This window comes from Mytilus trossulus, chromosome 9 (genome assembly GCF_036588685.1).
Source record: "Mytilus trossulus isolate FHL-02 chromosome 9, PNRI_Mtr1.1.1.hap1, whole genome shotgun sequence".
NCBI classification, from domain to species: Eukaryota; Metazoa; Mollusca; class Bivalvia; order Mytilida; family Mytilidae; genus Mytilus; species Mytilus trossulus.
The window spans coordinates 41,229,769-41,251,076 of record NC_086381.1 but is presented as its reverse complement, the minus strand read 5'-3'; the positions used below and the strand labels follow the sequence as shown (position 1 = coordinate 41,251,076).

The following is a 21,308-nucleotide window of genomic DNA, read 5'->3' as shown; positions in this document are numbered from 1 at the left end:
TTGACAGTGAATTTATATTTTGTCAGTTTTAATGGAAAATAATTGTTGTATGAATTTGAATAGATGATGTAATAGACAAATTAAGATGTGTAGAATACATAATCTACATTTTGTATGAGAGAAAAAAAAATCAGTCAAATTTGGATCATTAAGAATAAAACTATGTTAGACCTAAACTTATCATTATACCACAAATTGTTTTCCTGAAATGTGAGACCGATTTAATTATTTTGAGACCTAGGGTCATTGGCTTTGATTTTGAAATCTAGCACTGGTCAGCAATATCACTAATTTTAGGACTGTCACCTTTTGATGAGATTGTGGCTGTAAAATACCCTCTCATTTGCAACACCATTGATATGAAATGCAGCATCTTTCACCACCAACAGGCTCAGTCAGTCTTACCTACACTTCTAGGTCATTTGACATATTAAACTGTAAAATGTGCCTGGTGAACATTCATGTTAATATTTATACTCTTCTGTTTGTATAATGAAACATTCAGTGTAATAAGCTTTCAAAGTTTCGGTATATTACACAAGACGCACCAACAAAAGTGACATGGCCTTGTAAAATATTTGAAGTCACTTTCAGGGGTCTTTTATAGCTGACAATACAGTATGGATTTTTCTCATAGTTGAAGGCTATACAGTTGCCTATAATTGCGTTTTACATTTTTTTCATCATGTTTAAAGATAAAGGCTTTGTATTTGTTATGTAGTTTACACAATGACAACTTAATATAGATCAAGTTAGCATTTTGTTCGAGTACAAGGAATTTTTAAAGGATAGGGGACTATGTACTGCCATGTAATACTCTCAAACTGCTTGTCAAGTCTGTGTAAAGGCAGCTAGAATAAACAGAAAACAAACAGAAAGCATATTTAAGATTTTATGATATAATTTTATTTGAATCTTTTATCATTTACAACATTTTTTCCACAATTTGTGTACAAATTTCAAACAAATACACATTAACAAAGTTGTACACTCAAAACTATGTATTCATCACACACCTCTCATGTACACAATTACACATCCATCACATTCCTTTAACCATTCCCATACCACACACCAACAAGCACACATATAAAACAAGAAGTGTATTTACTCTATTAAGCTTGAGCAACACACATAACAAAATATAAAACAATGTCAACTATATTAATTGATAAGAATTCATCATATGTAAAGCTTTGTCATCCTAAAAGTTGGTAAAGGACTTGTTGTTTTATTATAAAAAAAAAAACTCTTAAGTTTTGTTCAACTTCGCGTTTACAGCTCTACAAATGCTACAGAAAGAAAACTTTAACAAATACTATTTCATTTTTGGAGAAAGATATCTTAGACAAATTCCTTGTATCACAAAATCTAAATTGAAAAAAATCTTTTATATATAATGTGTGTTCCAATATTTGCATGCTTCAAGATGAAAAATTTGAATAATGATGAACTGTTTTCCTTTTTCATTAAATAAATAACTCATCACATCAAGTTTCAAATTTACATTCTACTTTGAACAGTTTTGATTGGTTCCAGTACACAAAATGGCAGCCAATTGAAATATGAATAGCTAACATTTCAAAGTATGTAACTTTTGCAGGTAAATTTGATGAGGATGATAAAAAATTCTCACATTTCTGAAGAAATCTCACATGAAACATCGACAAGCATGCAAAAAGTGGGACACAAAGACTTCACAAATACACACACACTCTGCCGTTGATTTTTTGGACAATAAGTTAAGGCATGTATAAATCACCAAGTAAAAGAACACACACTAAAGATGAATACAGACATGTTAATGAGATGTTGTATCACAAATCTATGCTTTAATGAGAGGAATGATTATAAATGGCCTAAAAATAGCAAGAAACTAACGTCAATTAAAGAAAAATGCACTTTGACCGGATTTCTTTTTACAAATCTTTTTGTCCACCATTTCCATGTAGATATTTTCATTGACCTTAGCTATGGATTACAAGTGAGACAAATGACCAACTTTATTTGGGATTCTGTAACTCTTGATACAAGATATATATACCTTTCCCGTTAAGCTTACAGAGATATTTCTTTCTGGTTATTGCAATAACAAAAACATGTGTGTGTTACATGTACATGAAAGTCTTTGTTCTATAAAAATCTTCTGAAAACTCTTAATTAAAATATGTAAAACATGTTAATTTTCAGAGAATAAAGATCTAGAAAACCCAGCACCCAGACAAGCTTGAAACATTTCATAGACTTTTATTGAATAATTGCTTTGTTAAAAAGATATAATAATTTATTCTTGGACCTATTTACATAAATGAAATAATACAATCATGATTACCTATTTTTTTTAACCTATTATTGATAACTAATGTTTTTTTGTTGCTCTAAACTAAATGAGGTCATTTATTCATCGTATGTAGAAATTGGGGAAATAACACTTATGTACCACATAAAATGATTTGAACAAAATCATGCATAGGATTAGAAACCATGTATCATTTAATAATTATAAAAAGTGAGCACAAACAAACATTATAGGGCACTTGAGGAGTACAAAATACATGTAAAAAAAGGTGGCACCATACTTTGATCAAACTTTACACAGAAATTATACATTCCAGATTCAAATCATCTCCCTGAATATTTTCTATGAATTCAATGATATATGGGAGATAACTCTGTGAAATGATTTTCATGTGAAGGGAGATAACTCTGTAAAATGACTTCATGTGAAGGGATATAACTCTGTAAAATGACTTCATGTGAAGGGAGATAACTCTGTAAAATGACTTCATGTGAAGGGAGATAACTCTGTAAAATGACTTCATGTGAAGGGAGATGACTGTAAAATGACTTCATGTAAAGGGAGACAACTGAACATTAACACATTGACAGTGAATGGATGAAAATGATGTGCAACAGTTATGAAAATACATTTAGAAGCACCATGGTATCTTTATAATATGAAAGTTAAAGCTCAAATGGAACCTCAGTTTTTGTGGATGGTTAATATAGAAGCCTACTTTTAGTGGCAAACTTCTAGAAGCACCCAGGCTTATGAGAGAGATTATTTTTACTTGTGTGGCTTATTAAAGTATCAAAAACAGTCAGATGAAAGGATGAGAATAAATTTGTTAAGTGCAATGCTAATTTTTAAAACAAATTCAATAGTGATTTATCTTAACTGTCAACAAATTTTAACACACAGTATGTGCATTAGAAAATACAATGTATGAAGGAAATGAGATAACTTACAATGAAAATGTGGTTTGATTTTGATAGACAACAGATCAGTGGAAATGCTGTAAAATTTACTGCAATTGGTAACGGGTTATTCAAATAAGTCATAAAATTTTCTCTTTCCAGTATATTTTTTTCAAATTGCACAATTTGTTTTTATGCCTGAAATCTTTAAAGAACCAACCCATTGAAATGGAGTTAAAAGAGAAGACCTAAAACGATTTAAAAACATTCATTTAGACTGCTGATTGTTAAGTAGAATAAACACTATGATATTCACAGTTTTGACTTTTTATGTTCAGGAAAATGACAAAAATGCTTTTTGATACTTGCTAGTTTATTAAGTATATATTTGACATCTTATAACGAGTTTTATTCTCTCTGCCAGAAATGGAATTCATAATGGTAAGGGGAAATCACTCTAAATGGAACCTGACAATGATTGTTTTCAATTAGAGTTACTCCCCCTCTGTCATCAATAAAAATATAATTATTTAACAAAGAAAACAGCAATAAAAAGTGGCTAATATGGTCACCGTTGTAAAATATGATAGCAAGATAAAATAATTAAAACAATAAGAGAGTAATGTAAGGTGTTCCGACTTGAAACATTGTCTGTATTTCTATCTGCGTTTATAATATGATTATCTCTGTAACCAGTCTTATAAGTTATTTTATCTGGCTTTCTTGTTGATGTTAGTCTCTGTTGAGGTCTCTGTATAATTTTACACAACATTGTATCAGAATTTGGATCTTTTAACCAAATATGAATTCCAAACACTTGGAAATTTTCATTAAACATACACGGTGGTAACTTGCTTGTATCAAAGGTAAACTGAAAAGAAGAAAAAAACATGGTTAGATATATAGAAAGCTAGTAAGAAAGAGGATAACTACCAGTAATACTTTCTTGTGAAAGCTAGTAAGAAAGAGGATAACTAATACTTTCTTGTGTATTCTTAAATCAAAGTTTGCATCAAATACTTTAATCTTACTCTGTTACATGTTTTCTTACCACATATCAGATGTGTTCTTAACTATAAAAACGAATTAAGAAAATAGCTGTTAAAAAAAACATTGCTGACATTAAGCCCAGAAAATCAGCAATATTCAATATGTTCATCGTAAACTTTCCCATAAATGTGGACATGATTTTTCAGTAGATTTCAATTTTTACACTGCTGTTTGGTTTCTACCTTTATAACATATACCCACTAATATTTCTATAATCAGCTCTGAATTTGAAAGGCAGTTTAGAATATAAATAAAATTTTATTTGCCTGATATGTCTCCGGCCGTAATTTAAACCAAGACAAATCTGATTGGCTACTGTCGAGGGCAAATCCTTGGAATGACCAACCAAAAGCTCCCAGTTTACCCTCACTGTCATACATCAGAAATACAGGGTAAATTTTCTCACAGGGCAAACTTCTTGATAAGTTATAGAAATAGTGAGTACCTGAAAATAGAAGAAGATAAAAAATAGTAATTATTGTGGAAAAAATATGAATAAAAGGGGATGTAGAGTATGTATTAATAAAGATGAAAAGTATTTACATATATTTCGACCTTAAAGTTTTTTAAAGTCAAACTTTAATAAAATTGTTGCCAGCCATTCAGTTTTTTATAGGCAAATACTTGTAAAATAAATTATATATCTTAGATTGAGAAAAAGGTTGCCTTTCAACAAACAGAATTTAGAAAACATCAGCAACCTCTTTTTATGACCATTGCCCATTAACCATTAAGGTGAGTTGTTGTTCATAAAGAAATTCACATCATAACTAGAGTATCAGGAACAAGTTAAATGATTTTAGACATAGTTTCAAACTAACCCCTAATTTTTTTTTAGAAAAAATCGAAAAATGTGCATGAAATTTTTGGGGCCCTTTTTAGCTTGCTGTTTTCAGTGTGAGCCAAGGCTTTGTGTTAAAGACTGCACTTTTACCTATAATGGTTTACTTTAACAAACTGTGACTTGGACAAAAGAGTTGTCTCATTGGCACTCATACCAGATTTTATCATATCTATGTAATAGAAAATAATCTTAGTGATTTTGTTTTTGCTAATAATACAGCCAACGTTTCAATAAGTTTCTTTGAGATGTACTTTACGCTGCTCACCATGCGATCAGAATAACCAATGTTAACTACTTTACACAAGTCCTCTGGGGGAAAATGTGATGACATAGAAAATTAGTTATGAAATATTGAAAAATTATGGATCACTTGCATTTTCATTAGATAATGTAAATTTTTATTTCGAAACATTGTCAAATAATTCATTAGTTGTCAAGGGAAAATGGGTAAAAACAATTTATTCCATACTTATAGAAAGATTTATGACTTGTAGTGAAAGGTACAAGATTTTATATTACAAATTCCCTAAAGATCTATAGATTATATATAGAAAACAATGCATTTATTGAAAATATCAACAGAATTGCTCCTAGGCAGTTTTTCCATCCTTCCTTAATTACAATGACAATACCTAAAACTACTTGCTTTGTAATATTTCATCTGGAACATAATTGAAAAAATCACTTCAAAGGAAAAGATATCGCACATATTGTAATAAATATGTTAAACATTACACAGATACAAATGCTTTTGGCTTTTTAATGATAGAATAATTTAATCCGTTTGACTTTTTATGTACTGCATAAATACTAAATATATTAATTCTCTTAAATTGCTTCTGTGATTAGGTTTTAAATGTGAAAATGATGTATTTAAATTCTACATCTACAGAGCCTGTAGCTTAACTGATTTGAAAATGATCACATTATTTTTTGAATTTTTGATTTTACATAACTTGAGGCTGTATGGATGAATCCAGAGTGAAAACATATGGAAATTCTTGTCATTTGTGGGTTTGAATTATTTATTTATGTCCTTTGGCTGAAAGCTTTTAAAAATGATTAAACTGTATTTTTCATTTTATGATTTCCTACTTTTTTGATGCCTTTTCTGATAATGATACTACTGAGAATAAGAAATTCAAAATATAATTTAAACAAAAACGACTGGTCTATTTTATCTCTGAAGCTTGTAGTCACGACTGAGAGTCACAAATACTCTTATGTTATTGGTTGAACTTGCAAAATATATGAACATACCAAACTGAACAGGGAAATGTCTATTAAAGATTTGAAGACACAAAAATAAATTTTATATGTAGAATTACACAAACATGTAACTTATATTTAGCTAAAAATGATATGTTTGTGAAGCCAAAACTTATTTTATACCATTTAACTGAGTAGTATGTGTTCTTTATCAAGTTATACAATTTCAAAATGGAGACAGAAATGAAGTTTTATAATTTGGTTTGCTTGTATCTTATGCTTTTTTGCTGGTTAAAGAACAAATGTAAGAAACAGAACTTTTCGTTCCTTTTCATTTAGTTAGTCTTCAACTTCGTACTTTATTTGGCCTTTTTAACTTTTTTGGATTTGAGCGTCACTGATGAGTCTTTTGTAGACGAAATGCGCTTCTGGCGTATATACTAACTTAAGTCCTGGTATCTATGATGAGTTTATTCAGTACTATCATTCCTGATATTGGTACAATTGACTATTCCTAATATACAATTAGTGCCTTCATGAGAAGTCAATCAAGGAACTTAATACAATTCAAACAAACTGTAGATAACAAATTTGATTGAGACAAGATCCACAATATTAATAAGAATAATATATGTAGGTGTACTAAAAGGAAGTTATACCAAACTGATCTATATTAGGTGCAGCCGTATACTGAAATATCATGTCAAATGGCGTTATACTAAAATCATCTATATTAGGTACAACCTTACACTGAAATATCATGTCAAATGGCTTTAGACTAAAGACAACTATATTAAATAGATATGGTATTCCTCTAAAATGTCACATCTAATTAGCAATCTTAGAAATCATAATGAAATCTTTGTACTTTATATGACTCATCTTTGTTATTAGATGCTTATTACTTATTGATGAAGACATATAGATGAAAACTTTTATCTGATGGTGATTACAGTCTACTTTTTCATATGTTGAAAAGTTTATTTCTTTGTGTCGTGGCTGTAAAAATAGGTGAAATTAGGGAAGTTACGATGTTGAAATCTCATTTGATTTCATATTGTCTTGTTTTTATGGGAAATCTGAGAAATTTTTAATGATTTTTCATGTAATCTGAATTTTATGATAGAGTTTCATATTGCGGCAAATAATTGATGGTTAATAAGCATCATCTTTATGATTTTTACAAAATAAGTCCACCAATCAGAAATATTTATGGTCGTGGAAGAAAGGTTAATGCCAGTTAAAAGTACTGAGGTAGAATCTTACAGGGAAAAGAAATTCATTGCAATTTGTGACATTATCATCCCTCGATAGTTGTAAACTTTCCACCATCTACCTAAAGATTTATACTTGGAATAATCTTTAATCCACTACACTGCTGAGATCTGGATTTTAATGCCAGCATTTAGATAAATAGAACCATCAAAACATAGGATGAGAAGAAAGACCTAATACCTTCTATAAAGTGCTGTAGAGTAATGAGTACTGAGGGACTAAAATTCTAGTAGACTCAGGTGTTTGGTATCTGATTAGTCCCTCGTGAAGATAATCTGTGGATGTCAACAACATGTTTTTGATTCGTCCCTTATGCAGATTATCTTTAAAAGTTAATGGGAAAGAAAGGATTTCAAAACAAACTTCAACTATGTATAGCACTTTTCAACAAAGTGCTTGCAAAGTGCAGCTATTTTGAAATTTTTATATCATATTTATCAACTATTGTCAATATTGTAACATCATAGCTGTAATACAGATTGTACCTCTACGGTAACACATGAACTATTAAGATAACCTATATAGGCAAAACTCACTCCAACTCAGCTCTGTTGGTGAAGTACAAATGATAAAAAAAAACCCCACAGTTCCCGAAAAGTGGTTTGACAGGGATGAATGGAAGGAAATTTTGTTCCATCAAAAATTATAATTTGCTTGATATGGGCAAATGTTTTGCCTTGCTTTGCCAAACACTACAGATTTCTAATTTTGAAACTTAAGGTGAGAAATGTCGATAGAAATTTACATGTGGTGAGCATATTAAACCCAAATGCTGAAAAGAGAATCTGAAAGTTCCCATTAAAAATGTAGAATTGACTTTATAGTCAAGGTCCTGTTTTTCCATATAAATCTGTATTACCCAGGGACCAATGTCAATTTATTTAAAAAACGAAAGTTATTCACATCGAAAGCGGAGTATTAAAAGAGTTTTTATATTGCTATCTTCAATCTCTTAGTATCTACTGATTTATTCTGGTCTGCAGGGTACCAGTTGTAAGGATAGACAAAAAAGTTATTATGATACTAAATTAGTTTTTTGGAATAATTAGCTTCATGAAATATTAAAATTAATTACTAGAATCATCATAGGAATTGTTTATACAGCATTTTTTTATTTGCTTTTGAGGTAATTTTCTACAAAACTATTTACATAGCTTTTTTAATCTTTTTACCCACAAAAATAAAAAGAGAAATGGAAAACAGCGGGTCTCTAAATGGGTCCAAATGATCAATAGTTTGATTGTATAACACTATACCATACTGTATGTTGTAAGATCAGGGAGTCTACAAAAACTTTCACCATTTAATAAACCCACAGGAAACACAGAAAGAAGATGTCTGCTTTATCTAATGTGTGTTGGCAGATAAATGATTTGTGATGAAATTTGAGATTGTTACATCATTTCATAAAAAGTATTTTGACATTTTCTTCCTTTCTATTAATAAATGATTCGCTAATTGTTGTCAAAACAATGAAATATTTATATAATTTTTTCAAAGATCTTTATGATTTGGGAACACTTGATAACATTATAAAGGTCTTATGCATCTCACATTTAGCGATCGAAGAAAATGAAAAATTATGTGAAGGAATATGATTTGTGAATTGCGGCTGATTACATTGGGCAGATGGTTTCCCCCGTAATTGGATGAGGCTAATTAATTTAAGTCTTAGTATGACCGACGTCCAAAAAGATGACTTTAAAAAATGGTAATGGCGAACCAGCTGTACGATTTGTAATTGATACATTGTTCCATTTTTGATCGGTTGAGAAATCTTGATAATTGGTTTTAAGGTGTTATCAGGTCTAATAACTGTTATTAAGACATTGATAAAAATCATTCATATCACTTTTGTATTCTTTTCATCAAGGTTGTGTTTTGAGGGCACATTTATAAAACCTTTTGTTCCACGAAACTTTTGAATTAATTTTAGTAAAGTGACCACCCCAATCGGTTTGTAAATTAGATTTAACATCATATTGGTATTCATCAATGTCTATTTGACGTCGAGTGTTTAGTAGTGATATATAATTTGCTGTTGGGCATTGGACGTATCTTGTCAACTCGCCATTCATTTAGATATCACAGGCACACGTTCCTTCATTCAGGTTATTAATTACGGGTCCAATATTTTTTGAAAAGTCAATGTTGTGTTGGTCGAGTGTAAACAAGGAAAAGACGGACATATGATAAAAGCAAGGAATATGACAGTGTTGACTACAGTTAACATAACTTTAGGCCAAATTTGTTGTTTACCTGAATATAAGGATAATTCTAGTTTCAACTTTTATCAAATCAGGAAAACTATAAGGATGATTCTATTTTCAACATTTATCAAATCAGGAAAATTTGTTCAATCTTAAAATACAATACTACTACGTGTATTTAAGAAGAAGTTTTGTTTTTGAGTTGTTTTCTCATTTACTTTTGAAATTCAGTTTCCTTTTATTAGTATTTTATCTTTCTTGTAAAAAAGGCTTGTATAATTAACTTATTTTCAGTTTTGTTGTTGTATAGAATAACAAATGGAGATTAACTGCAAATTATGTTGTCATCATCAAGACTGCCATAAAACTAATGGGCTACACTTTAATTAAATTTCAGAATAAGTTGTAAATCTTAGTTTATTAAAGTTTGACTAATGGTAATTAAATCTTACTTTGAAAAATGAAGTGTTACCTAAAGGCAACATTTGAATTTTCACTTTATAGTGTTAATTTCATGTAAAAGTGCCGTTACCATGATTTTTAATTTGATTAACACTATAATCATGTGTTTTATACTTTTAACATGCCTCATTTTCCTTAAAAAGTATCACACTTTCTTTTATAGCAGATTTTCAAGTAAATTTAACATGCAACAAATGCATATTTCGTTGACTTTATGTACTAAATAATTAGTTCATATATTGAATCATCAGTTTAAAAGAATGAGGTACTATAGATTTAAGCTGAAGAATTTGTTTTATCAGAAGAAGCTGAGACGATGCTTGTGAAATTTTAATTTTTGCAAGGAAGTGAAGTGTAATTGCCAATAAAACAACTACAATATCTACCAGAGAACAAATGGTGTAGATATAAGCAACTTTATGTCACCAAAGATCTTCAAAAATGAGCAAAATAGTCTACTCCAAAGGGCCGCAATATGACAAAATTGGAAGCAATTTAAATTTAGCACACCAACAGACTGAGCAAAAACTGCAGACAAATATCCGGGTGGTCTAGAGCTTTTACTTGACTGGTTTTATATATTTTTTATTAAGTCTCTGCATGACACATGATAAATATGCTGTAAGGTAAATCAACATCTGAAATCGTTGACATAAATTGTTGACATATTTCTTCAAATCAGTAAAATAATTGTATCTTTTTAAAGCAGATATTCAGTTGATGACATCACTTAAGATATCAATCAATTTATTGTAAGTTACATCAGGTCACTTGTATGAACTGAATCAATTTATTTTCTGCCATAGTGACTTTTGTCAATGATAACTACACACTAATAACATCAATTTGTGTACTTTTGCATGAGTTATTTTTGAGTATCATTACATTGCTACCTAAGCTTTCTATGATGTTATACAGGTAAAGTCTATTTCTATCGGGAGCAAGTCTATAGAAAGTCAATTTAATTGTAATTATCTTACAACAAAGGCAATAATGGGCACCCCTGGTGTTCAGCTACTGCGATTTCGATATTCATTTTCTGCACTGCAGTGAATATATTTTCATATTGTAACGTATTCTTATTCAATTAGTACTTAAGTCGACAGTAGTTAAGTTTAACTAAATAAGGTAGATTGGTGTGGATTTAAAAGGATGTTTGTATAAATTTAGTAACAGACCTTCAACAGATGGTCTTAAACCATCCTTATTCGCAGATGGCTAAAAAAAAAAAACGCATTTGTGGTTTTCCTTTCAGTAGAAATTTTACTTTAATCAACTAGTCCAAATGGATATAAATGTTTCTCATTCTTAATGTATTTTAAATTTTCTTAAAGAACAAAAAACTGTCACTAACCAAAACCAGTGATTATTTTTATTTCTGCTAATTAAATTTTAAGAAGAGTAAGAATTATGACTTAGTCTAGACGTAGGATTACACTGCTGTTAAAGCTATTGATTAAGGTAAACCAAAGTTCATAGAATAAGTGGGTTTCACAATTCTATGTGAAGGCTGTGATTTACATGTATAACTTCATTCCATACTAATATTAATGACGGTTAATATACCTTATACATTCTACAGTTAGAATATACAATTCCAAGAAAATACATAGACCATTAGTTTTCTCATGTGAATTGTTTTACATTTGTCATTTCGTGGCCTTTTATAGCTGACTATGTGGTATGGGCTTTCAGGGTCAGATCCAGCCATTTAAAAAAGGGGGTGGGGGGTTCCCAACCAGGAGTAAAGGGGGGTTCCAACTATTTGTAAATACAATATTATTATTAACTTACCCATTCTAGGTACACATGTACCCTGGACCCACATTGGACCAAGTTGTTTTGATTCTAATGGTATAGACATATGACTAACTATAGGGTCATTTCCTGTTTGTATATATAGCCCTTTCCCTGTCTGTATATGGTGTTTGGCTATAGGACTGCACACTAATTGAGGATGTTTGAAATATGCTGGAATAAAACATACAATATCATGTATTAGTCTGTATTTGTATTTAACAAATAGGTAAACTAAAATACCTTTAACTGCCCTACTTAAAAAAAAATCTAGTTTATCAAAAGTTAACTATTTGATGAAACTGAAGAAAAATATAATATATAGAGATGAATTTCAGGTGCTAATTATTATATTGAGGAAAAAACAAACTCAAATTATAGGTGAAAGCTATTCCTACCTAAATAAAAAGAGATACATTCTATATGTTCATGTCCAGAGTCAGGAGGAGCCTGTTATTAAGTGGTTGTTGTTTGTTGCTGTTGATCATATGTTTTTAGGAAAAAATAAATACAATGTTAAAGCTATCACAACTTAGATAAAGAGAGATAACTCTATGATAAAAGGGTAGATAACTCACCTGTAATTGTATAAAATGTTCTACCAGGTTCGTGTGGGTCACTACCATGTAACAAAGGTCCCTCATTCATGAGGTTTTTGATGATATCATCAGGTGGTAAAGCTATTGATTCATTCAGTGAGTTATAACCTTTCATATAAGCTGGAATCTGAAATTATACACAAATTGTCAAAAAATTAAATTACATATACAATGTATACACAAACTGTCAAAACTACGTGAATAAAGAAATAAAGTCTTTTATGTAAGTACAGAGGTCTGGTTAAGACATGTTTCGGGTTAGTGTAGGTGAGATTTAGATAGGTTTCTTTGTCTAGGCAGGGTTCCGTTTAGATTAAGATGACTGGTTCCTTATATTATGTTTCATTTTTGAAAATTTTACATGAACCGTAAATACAGACTTTGATAATACCAAACAAATATTCCATTAATATTATATGGTATTGTTGAAATGTAGAAAACTTTATACCTTTGGAAAAAACTAATTGATGATGATCAAATGTGTTGTGGTACATGACAACTGAAAAATGTATTTTTATGATTATTGCTATGGTTAATATGAGAAAAAGGTCGTGGTATGATTGGTTTGACCTTGGGGACTGGTTTCCTTTCAAATTAGTGTTATCCTTGACCCTATAAGTACATCTTGGGATACCAGTAATTGATTCCAGAGAGGCTTTTAAGTGATTACAGTTTGATGATGGATGTCAAAAGTTACAAAAGTTCAACAGAAATCATTAATGTTTTATTATGTTTTTACTAATTTTAGATAAAATTTAGAAATTTATAAGAACAATACATTGGATACAAAATATTTTTGAATAAACTGAGAATTAAAATGGGGAATGTGTCAATTTTGAAACAACAACCCGACCAAAGAGCAGAAAACAAATGTTTTAGATATTGATTTGAAATTATATACCTACTAGTTATGAGTTGATGCATTTTTTCTGCGTTTTGGTTAGGTTGTTGTCTCTTTGACAGATTCCCTTTTTCCATTCTCAATTTTATTAAAAAGTGCTAAGAAAACACATGACCTTTCTTTGTGTTTCGCTTCAAATATCTAAATTTTGCACGTTTCAACCTATGTAGTATCTAATGTTGTGATAAATATTATTATTCAGCAGTACAAAGTTTTGATGATAATGAGGACAAGAATTTAAGTTTTAACCCTTCATTTTAAGGTTGCACTTGCATGACACAATATTGTAGGTGTTTTGAATAACAATAAAGGAAGTACATGTAAAACAGAATTAAATGTCAGTAGTGTGAGAAAGGCATTACAAATTAAGATGGAAGCATAAAACTGTGATCTTTTAAATCCTATACATTGATTCTGAGTTTGTGAACATTGATATTCTGTGAGGAAAGCTGTTAAACAGCTAGTAAATGTCAAGCAGAGAGTGTGTTAATATGGAGAACTCTTGTCCTTATCAAAGGAGGTATAATAGAAATAAGTGATTTGAAAGATTCTGTAGACAGGAAGTGTCTCCAAAGGGAGATAAATCCATTTAATGAAACAAATTAATTACTGATTAGCACTTATAAAAAGTTTATGCCTTGAAAGGTTAAACTCTGAATCTCTGAATCTTTCATACATTCATGTAAAAAAAGTTGTAAAGAAATAATCTATTCAGAACATGTCGGCAGCTGGCTGATTTGAGTAAAAGGCTCCTTCATTGTTCAAACAAACTTTCTTTATGTTAAACATAGATATTTTAAAGTTACTGTTAATATATTGTTTAATTTAAATATTGACAGTGTATGCAGAAGCGACGTCCCTCTATTTGTACTTTTGCTGTATAAATATTTAAAATGTGCTCAAAGCACTCACAGTATTCTATACACATTTACATTAAAATATAACCATTCACAAGAGCAATGTTGTCCTCTTTATTTTTTATTATTAAATATTTAACTTGGGTAAATAAAAAAATTGGAAGACTTGATCAATTAATTGAAATTTAATAAATTTCTATTTTCCAGGGCAGACTGACTTTTAAGTCAACAATTTTGCTGTTTGAAAAGCTACAGCATATTAATGCATTTGTATGCCTATTCTTCCATTGTATTGTGAGAGTCAGAACAAAAAGTCAGAGGTATTGTTTCCAGTTAGTTTCAAAACTTTTAACCAAACACAGGGTTGTTTTTATTTCAAAATGAACATGGACAATGTTTGTCTAATAGCAGTGTCCCAGTTGACTGTTTCTGGCTAATTACAGTGACTAAATCTAACTTGACTGTTGACTATATAAACAGCTCTTATGTGAGTGGTGACATATAAACAGCTCCTATGTGAGTGGTGACTTATAAACAGCTATGTGAGTGGTGACATATAAACTGCTCCTATGTGAGTGGTGACATATAAACAGCTCCTATGTGAGTGGTGACATATAAACAGCTCCTATGTGAGTGGTGACATATAAACAGCTCCTATGTGAGTGGTGACATATAAACTGCTCCTAGGTGAGTAGTGACTTATAAACAGCTCCTATGTGAGTGGTGACTTATAAACAGCTCCTATGTGAGTGGTGACATATAAACAGCTCCTATGTGAGTGGTGACTTATAAACAGCTCCTACGTGAGTGGTGACTGATAAACAGCTCCTATGTGAGTGGTGACTGATAAACAGCTCCTATGTGAGTGATGACACATAAACAGATCCTATGTGAGTGATGACATATAAACAGCTCCTATGTGAGTGGTGACTGATAAACAGCTCCTATGTGAGTGATGACACATAAACAGCTCCTATGTGAGTGGTGACTGATAAACAGCTCCTATGTGAGTGGTGACATATAAATAGCTCCTATGTGAGTGATGACATATAAACTGCTCCTAGGTGAGTGGTGACATATAAACAGCTCCTAGGTGAGTGGTGGCTTATAAACAGCTCCTATGTGAGTGGTGACATATAAACAGCTCCTAGGTGAGTGGTGACATATAAACAGCTCCTATGTGAGTGGTGACTGATAAACAGCTCCTAGGTGAGTGGTGACTTATAAACAGCTCCTAGGTGAGTGGTGACTTATAAACAGCTCCTAGGTGAGTGATGACATATAAACTGCTCCTAGGTGAGTGGTGACATATAAACAGCTCCTAGGTGAGTGGTGACTGATAAACAGCTCCTATGTAAGTGATGACATATAAACAGCTCCTAGGTGAGTGATGACATATAAACTGCTCCTAGGTGAGTGGTGACATATAAACTGCTCCTAGGTGAGTGGTGACATATAAACTGCTCCTAGGTGAGTGGTGACTAATAAACAGCTCCTAGGTGAGTGGTGACTTATAAATAGCTCCTAGGTGAGTGGAAACTTATAAACAGCTCCTAGGTGAGTGGTGACATATAAACTGCTCCTAGGTGAGTGGTGACTAATAAACAGCTCCTAGGTGAGTGGTGACTTTTAAATAGCTCCTATGTGAGTGGTGACTTATAAACAGTTCCTATGTGAGTGGTGACATATAAACTGCTCCTAGGTGAGTGGTGACATATAAACTGCTCCTAGGTGAGTGGAAACTTATAAACAGCTCCTAGGTGAGTGGTGACTTATAAACAGCTCCTAGGTGAGTGGTGACTTATAAACAGCTCCTAGGTGAGTGATGACATATAAACTTCTCCTAGGTGAGTGGTGACATATAAACAGCTTCTAGGTGAGTGGTGACTGATAAACAGCTCCTATGTAAGTGATGACATATAAACAGCTCCTAGGTGAGTGATGACATATAAACTGCTCCTAGGTGAGTGGTGACATATAAACTGCTCCTAGGTGAGTGGTGACATATAAACTGCTCCTAGGTGAGTGGTGACTTATAAACAGCTCCTAGGTGAGTGGTGACTTATAAACAGCTCCTATGTGAGTGGTGACATATAAACTGCTCCTAGGTGAGTGGTGACATATAAACTGCTCCTAGGTGAGTGGTGACTAATAAACAGCTCCTAGGTGAGTGGTGACTTTTAAATAGCTCCTATGTGAGTGGTGACTTATAAACAGTTCCTATGTGAGTGGTGACATATAAACTGCTCCTAGGTGAGTGGTGACATATAAACTGCTCCTAGGTGAGTGGTGACTAATAAACAGCTCATAGGTGAGTGGTGACTTTTAAATAGCTCCTATGTGAGTGGTGACTTATAAACAGTTCCTATGTGAGTGGTGACATATAAACTGCTCCTAGGTGAGTGGTGACATATAAACTGCTCCTAGGTGAGTGGAAACTTATAAACAGCTCCTAGGTGAGTGGTGACTTATAAACAGCTCCTAGGTGAGTGGTGACTTATAAACAGCTCCTAGGTGAGTGGTGACATGAACAACTGGTTGTATTTCATAACAGTTTTAATAGCAATTTAAAAAAAAAATCCATTATTAAATGAATAAATTTCTAGAAAATAAATTCTGAACTTATTGGTTAAAAATATTTCTGATAATAATCATTATTTTATTTTATAGGACTGTATATTAATGAAGAAGAAATGCACAAAGTTAACACACAATTAAAATTCACGTACTTTACAATCATTGAATTCAGAATATACATTTCAATAATTTCTCTAAGGATATTTTAAATGTGATAGATTTTTCATTTTATCCCACTCAACTTTTAGTGTAAATTTAATGAACAACATTTTAAAGCTTTTAAAATTAAACAAATTCTGTCATGAATTGGTTTTCATTCAATTTTCACAAAGCATCAGTAAACAGGATTGCATGTCTTCCTCGTCATCTGTCCCAACGTTCATTTAAGAAATCAATCCAAGAAACTGCTGCTTTTTGTTTTAAAGCATATTTTTATCAATGTCAGTTGATTGTTTTAAGTTTGCATGCAACAGATATTCATTACGATTTCTTCATTAGATTAGGAGTTTCTTCCTCAGCTAATTATAGTGAGAAGAGGAATTGATGTTTATAAACTGGTAACAGAAATGAATTAAATTTGTGGCCCTGATTTAAGAGTGATATGTCCTTACATGGAAGAATAAAATCAAGTGCTAAAGAATTTGTTTGTGAGGTGAAAGTAAAATGTTTTTTTTTGGGGGGGGGGGGGGGGGGGGGGAGAAAAAGAAAGGGCAGTGAATAAGAAATGAAATACACTCATGTTTTTAAAAACTTTTTATGATATTTAGATTTTTTAAAATGAATAAAAATATCTAATGAATTCTGACATATTTTTATGTTTGAATAAAGTCATCTACACATTGTCTACCAATCACTTAAACTTTATTTTTTGCTGCTTTAAAAGTTCAAAGGTATAAACCAGCCATCACTGCTAGAACCTTCCTTGCACTGCTTAGCTTTACGTTTGTGACTTAAACTATGAATTACGTTACCGAGGACATTTTATATATGAGCCTTTCCTTCTAAACCAAGACAAAATTTCATAGCATGTCTTAGTGTATACCCACACCTCCTTTTATCCATGTCTCTAAATGGAAAGAAAACCTTATCCGTCACATCTGTCGGTATGTCTGAAGACCAGTCACTATTATATTACATACTACTTCAAGTCTATAAGGAGTGTTTTATAATAGAGTAATTATATCTTGAGTACATGTATGTCTATTTCTAGAGAAGCCATAGGCAGCACAAATTAGGATATATTTAGATGTTTAATTGATACATTACAAAGAATTGTCTGCTCCATAACAAAACATCTAACCCTGCAGATCGGTAACAAAACATCTAATCCTAATGACTAAAAATCAATGTGATATGATACAGAATCAAATACTTTATTTATCTAATGAGTTGTTATGATGCTGCATGTTTATTTATTGAAAAAACAGATTTTCAGGAAAATTTTGTTATTACAAGACAATGCTTGAGTTTCTGCAATGTGATTCTTTTTGACTTTATTTTCCTAATGGAAGACACAATTATTGTAGACCATCCTCTATGACAGAGGTTTATGGTGTAGGTTTTATGCCGACCTTCGGATCTGCAAAATATAGGTTGATTATGTAGAAACTTTTATTGATAGCATTTTTGTTGTTGCTGTGTTTCTAGTCTCTGTATGACATATTTTTCTGCGATTCTTTTTCCTGAATGCATTGAAGATACTGTATTCCTAATTTATAATGCATTGAAATTCATTCCATATAGGGTCAGCCAAGCACACTTAATACTCTCATCGAATGGTAATCATTTCTTACATGCAGTTACATGTATTACCAAAAAATTAAATAATACTACCAGTCAATCATTGGAAAGAATATCCAAAAAAGTGTTTATTTTATATTTATATAAATATATTTAAAAAAGCCATCACTTGAAACAAAATAAATGCTTTTTTCTTCCTTTTGACCTTTAGTAAATGTGGTATTACCAGTCTACAGTTGTGACAGTTCAGAGATGAAGATGTTTATCTATAATGGTCTATCTAAATACTGTATTACTGACCCTGATAAATCTTGTAAAAACACATCAGTCTTTCTTTTTAAACTGACCAGTTGAATTATAAATTATTAGAATTTGATGGACTTCTAAGTATGTGGTAAAAATGAAGCTAGAATATGACTTATTAAATGGATACAATCTTGTTTACTCAGCTTTTTATCTGCTGTTAAACTGACCAATTGATATATCATATGAAAATCAACATTAATTCATATTTATCAAAATAAAAATCTTTTTTTTCTGTCTCTTATCTTTAAAGTGCAGAAGATAAGGACAATTTATATCAAGGGAAATGATAATCTCACTAGGGAATAAGAGATAAAATGACCAATAATGTAAGATTTATGTTTCTTTAAGTTTCTTCAGATATTATTCAATTATAAACAGATGCTATACAATTATTTGCAGTCTCTGTAGTTTCTGACCATTAACTGCAGTCCCTATAGTTCCTACCTAACGGTCAAGAATTCATCATAATGACCAAGAAGTGGACAAGATTCGGTATCGTGGGTCGCATTATCACATCAAACACAGAATTGTCATCTTCGTCAAAAAGATTTGGAGGTTTGAGCTGGCACAATGCGCTGTTGTTTAGATTCCTAACGATTTGTTTAGGTTTCTTTTATTCAGTGACAATGGCCTAATGGTGTGAATGTTTCTTAAGAAATTTTTACATTAAATTGTCCCCAAGCATCATTTTTTGGTTTGTGCTGCTGAGCTGCCATTTTGATAATTAGTTTAATGGATGCAAAATGCATTTAGAAAATGATGATGACTTTAGCATCATTTCTCAGAGGGACGTTGAGGCTAACGTGACATTTTGACAGTGAATCAACACAAAGTCCACATTTTTTCATACTTGCTTTCATCTAAATGAGCAAAACATTAAAGCTTTTTCTTTGTTCTTCTTAAAGTTTTGTGCAAGTTTGATAGAATCCATATTATATAAATAGCCTTGCGTTTTTTCGTTTGTGGTTGAATGTGTTCATCAGATATCAGATCTGTTGTATAGCTAAAAGCTTTTTACACAGGGTTTCCCATCAGTAATAGAATTTATTCTCTCTATTTTTTTAATATTTTTTTTGATAAATAGATTTATCATTCAGTGTCTTGAAATGCTTACCCTCTGAAATTCTCTCTTATATAACAGAATAAATAAATTTTGTGTATTTACTGTCTTCTGATTGGTTAAAAGAATTAGCTTTATTTTCAATGTTATCAATTTTTATGGAGACACGCCCACTCTAACGTTGTGTATTCATACGCAAACATCTGTGTACGTTGTTATTTCGTATTAATACATATCTTTGAGCCTTATTTTTGATAGAAATTTATTTATAATGAATGGCAATAATTTATTTTGAATTTATTGAACCATAAAATTAATTTTTGACTCTTCACATTTAACATAATCCGCTTCGCGGATTATTCAATGTGAAGAGTCAAAAATTAATTTTATGGTTCAATAAATTCAAAATAAATAACAGCCATTCATTAAATGTTTGTACGATTTTCAATTTTTCTTATGAGCTTTGAATTTATAAAGTTGAAAATGTTGATGATGAAAAAAATTACTGGCAGGTCCATGGTAGAGGTGTTAATCTATAGAAATATTTATCTGATATCTTTATTTTTCTCATAATGTCATAAGGTTAACTGGACCAAATACTTCATTAGTCTGTATGCATCCCTTTATATCCTATGGTGATAAAGTTCTTGTTCGAAGATTCAATCTTTTTTCACAATTTTTAAAAATGAAATTCCCAACATTGACATTACTTTTAAGTGCTATAGAAACAATCAATGCAATATATTAAATTTGGATTTAAAAAAAAATGTTTCCATGTAATGAGAATTTACTATAACAGAGACTCATGTTGAAGAGAATTTGTGTATTTGATGTAGTCTCATATTCACACATTGTATGTTTTAAATGAGTTTGTAACTTCCAAGGGATTGAACATTCCATTTAAACTATCTCATATATTCTGTTTCATGACAATTAATTGAAATTATGACTTGATTCTCCAACAAATCATTGACATGGTGATTTCCCTTTACTGTCGAAGCTTTTAATTCATAACTCTGTATACTGTTTCATTAAAAAGAAGATTTATAATGTGCCATCTCTCTTTTACATTAAGGGTATGGGGCAGAGATTTTTGTTTTATTCAAAGAGACTCTTAAGGCATTAAATTGAATATCACCTATTTCAAGTTTTAAGTCCAGATCTAAAGGCTTTCGTTTGTTTAACGATATTTAGTGGTACATTGTTTTAATAAGGAAGATAAT

At 31.1% G+C, this 21,308-nt stretch overlaps 2 protein-coding genes across 4 annotated transcripts in view; one reads left to right on the top strand and one right to left on the bottom strand.

The window, feature by feature from the left end:
* LOC134682928 (cysteine--tRNA ligase, cytoplasmic-like) overlaps positions 1-21,308 on the top strand; it is a 196,763-nt gene that overhangs the window by 5,320 nt on the left and 170,135 nt on the right. The window lies entirely within an intron of this gene.
* Positions 884-21,308, bottom strand: part of LOC134682926 (uncharacterized) — a 91,005-nt gene continuing 70,580 nt past the window's right edge. For both annotated transcript variants that reach the window (XM_063541857.1, XM_063541858.1), the window contains exons 4-7: positions 12,624-12,771; positions 12,043-12,219; positions 4,515-4,693; positions 884-4,069 (exon numbers count right to left, since the gene is read on the bottom strand). In XM_063541857.1, the coding sequence (XP_063397927.1) occupies positions 3,767-4,069; positions 4,515-4,693; positions 12,043-12,219; positions 12,624-12,771 (807 nt within the window). In that variant the 3' untranslated portion in view covers positions 884-3,766. The remainder of the gene's footprint in view (positions 4,070-4,514; positions 4,694-12,042; positions 12,220-12,623; positions 12,772-21,308) is intronic.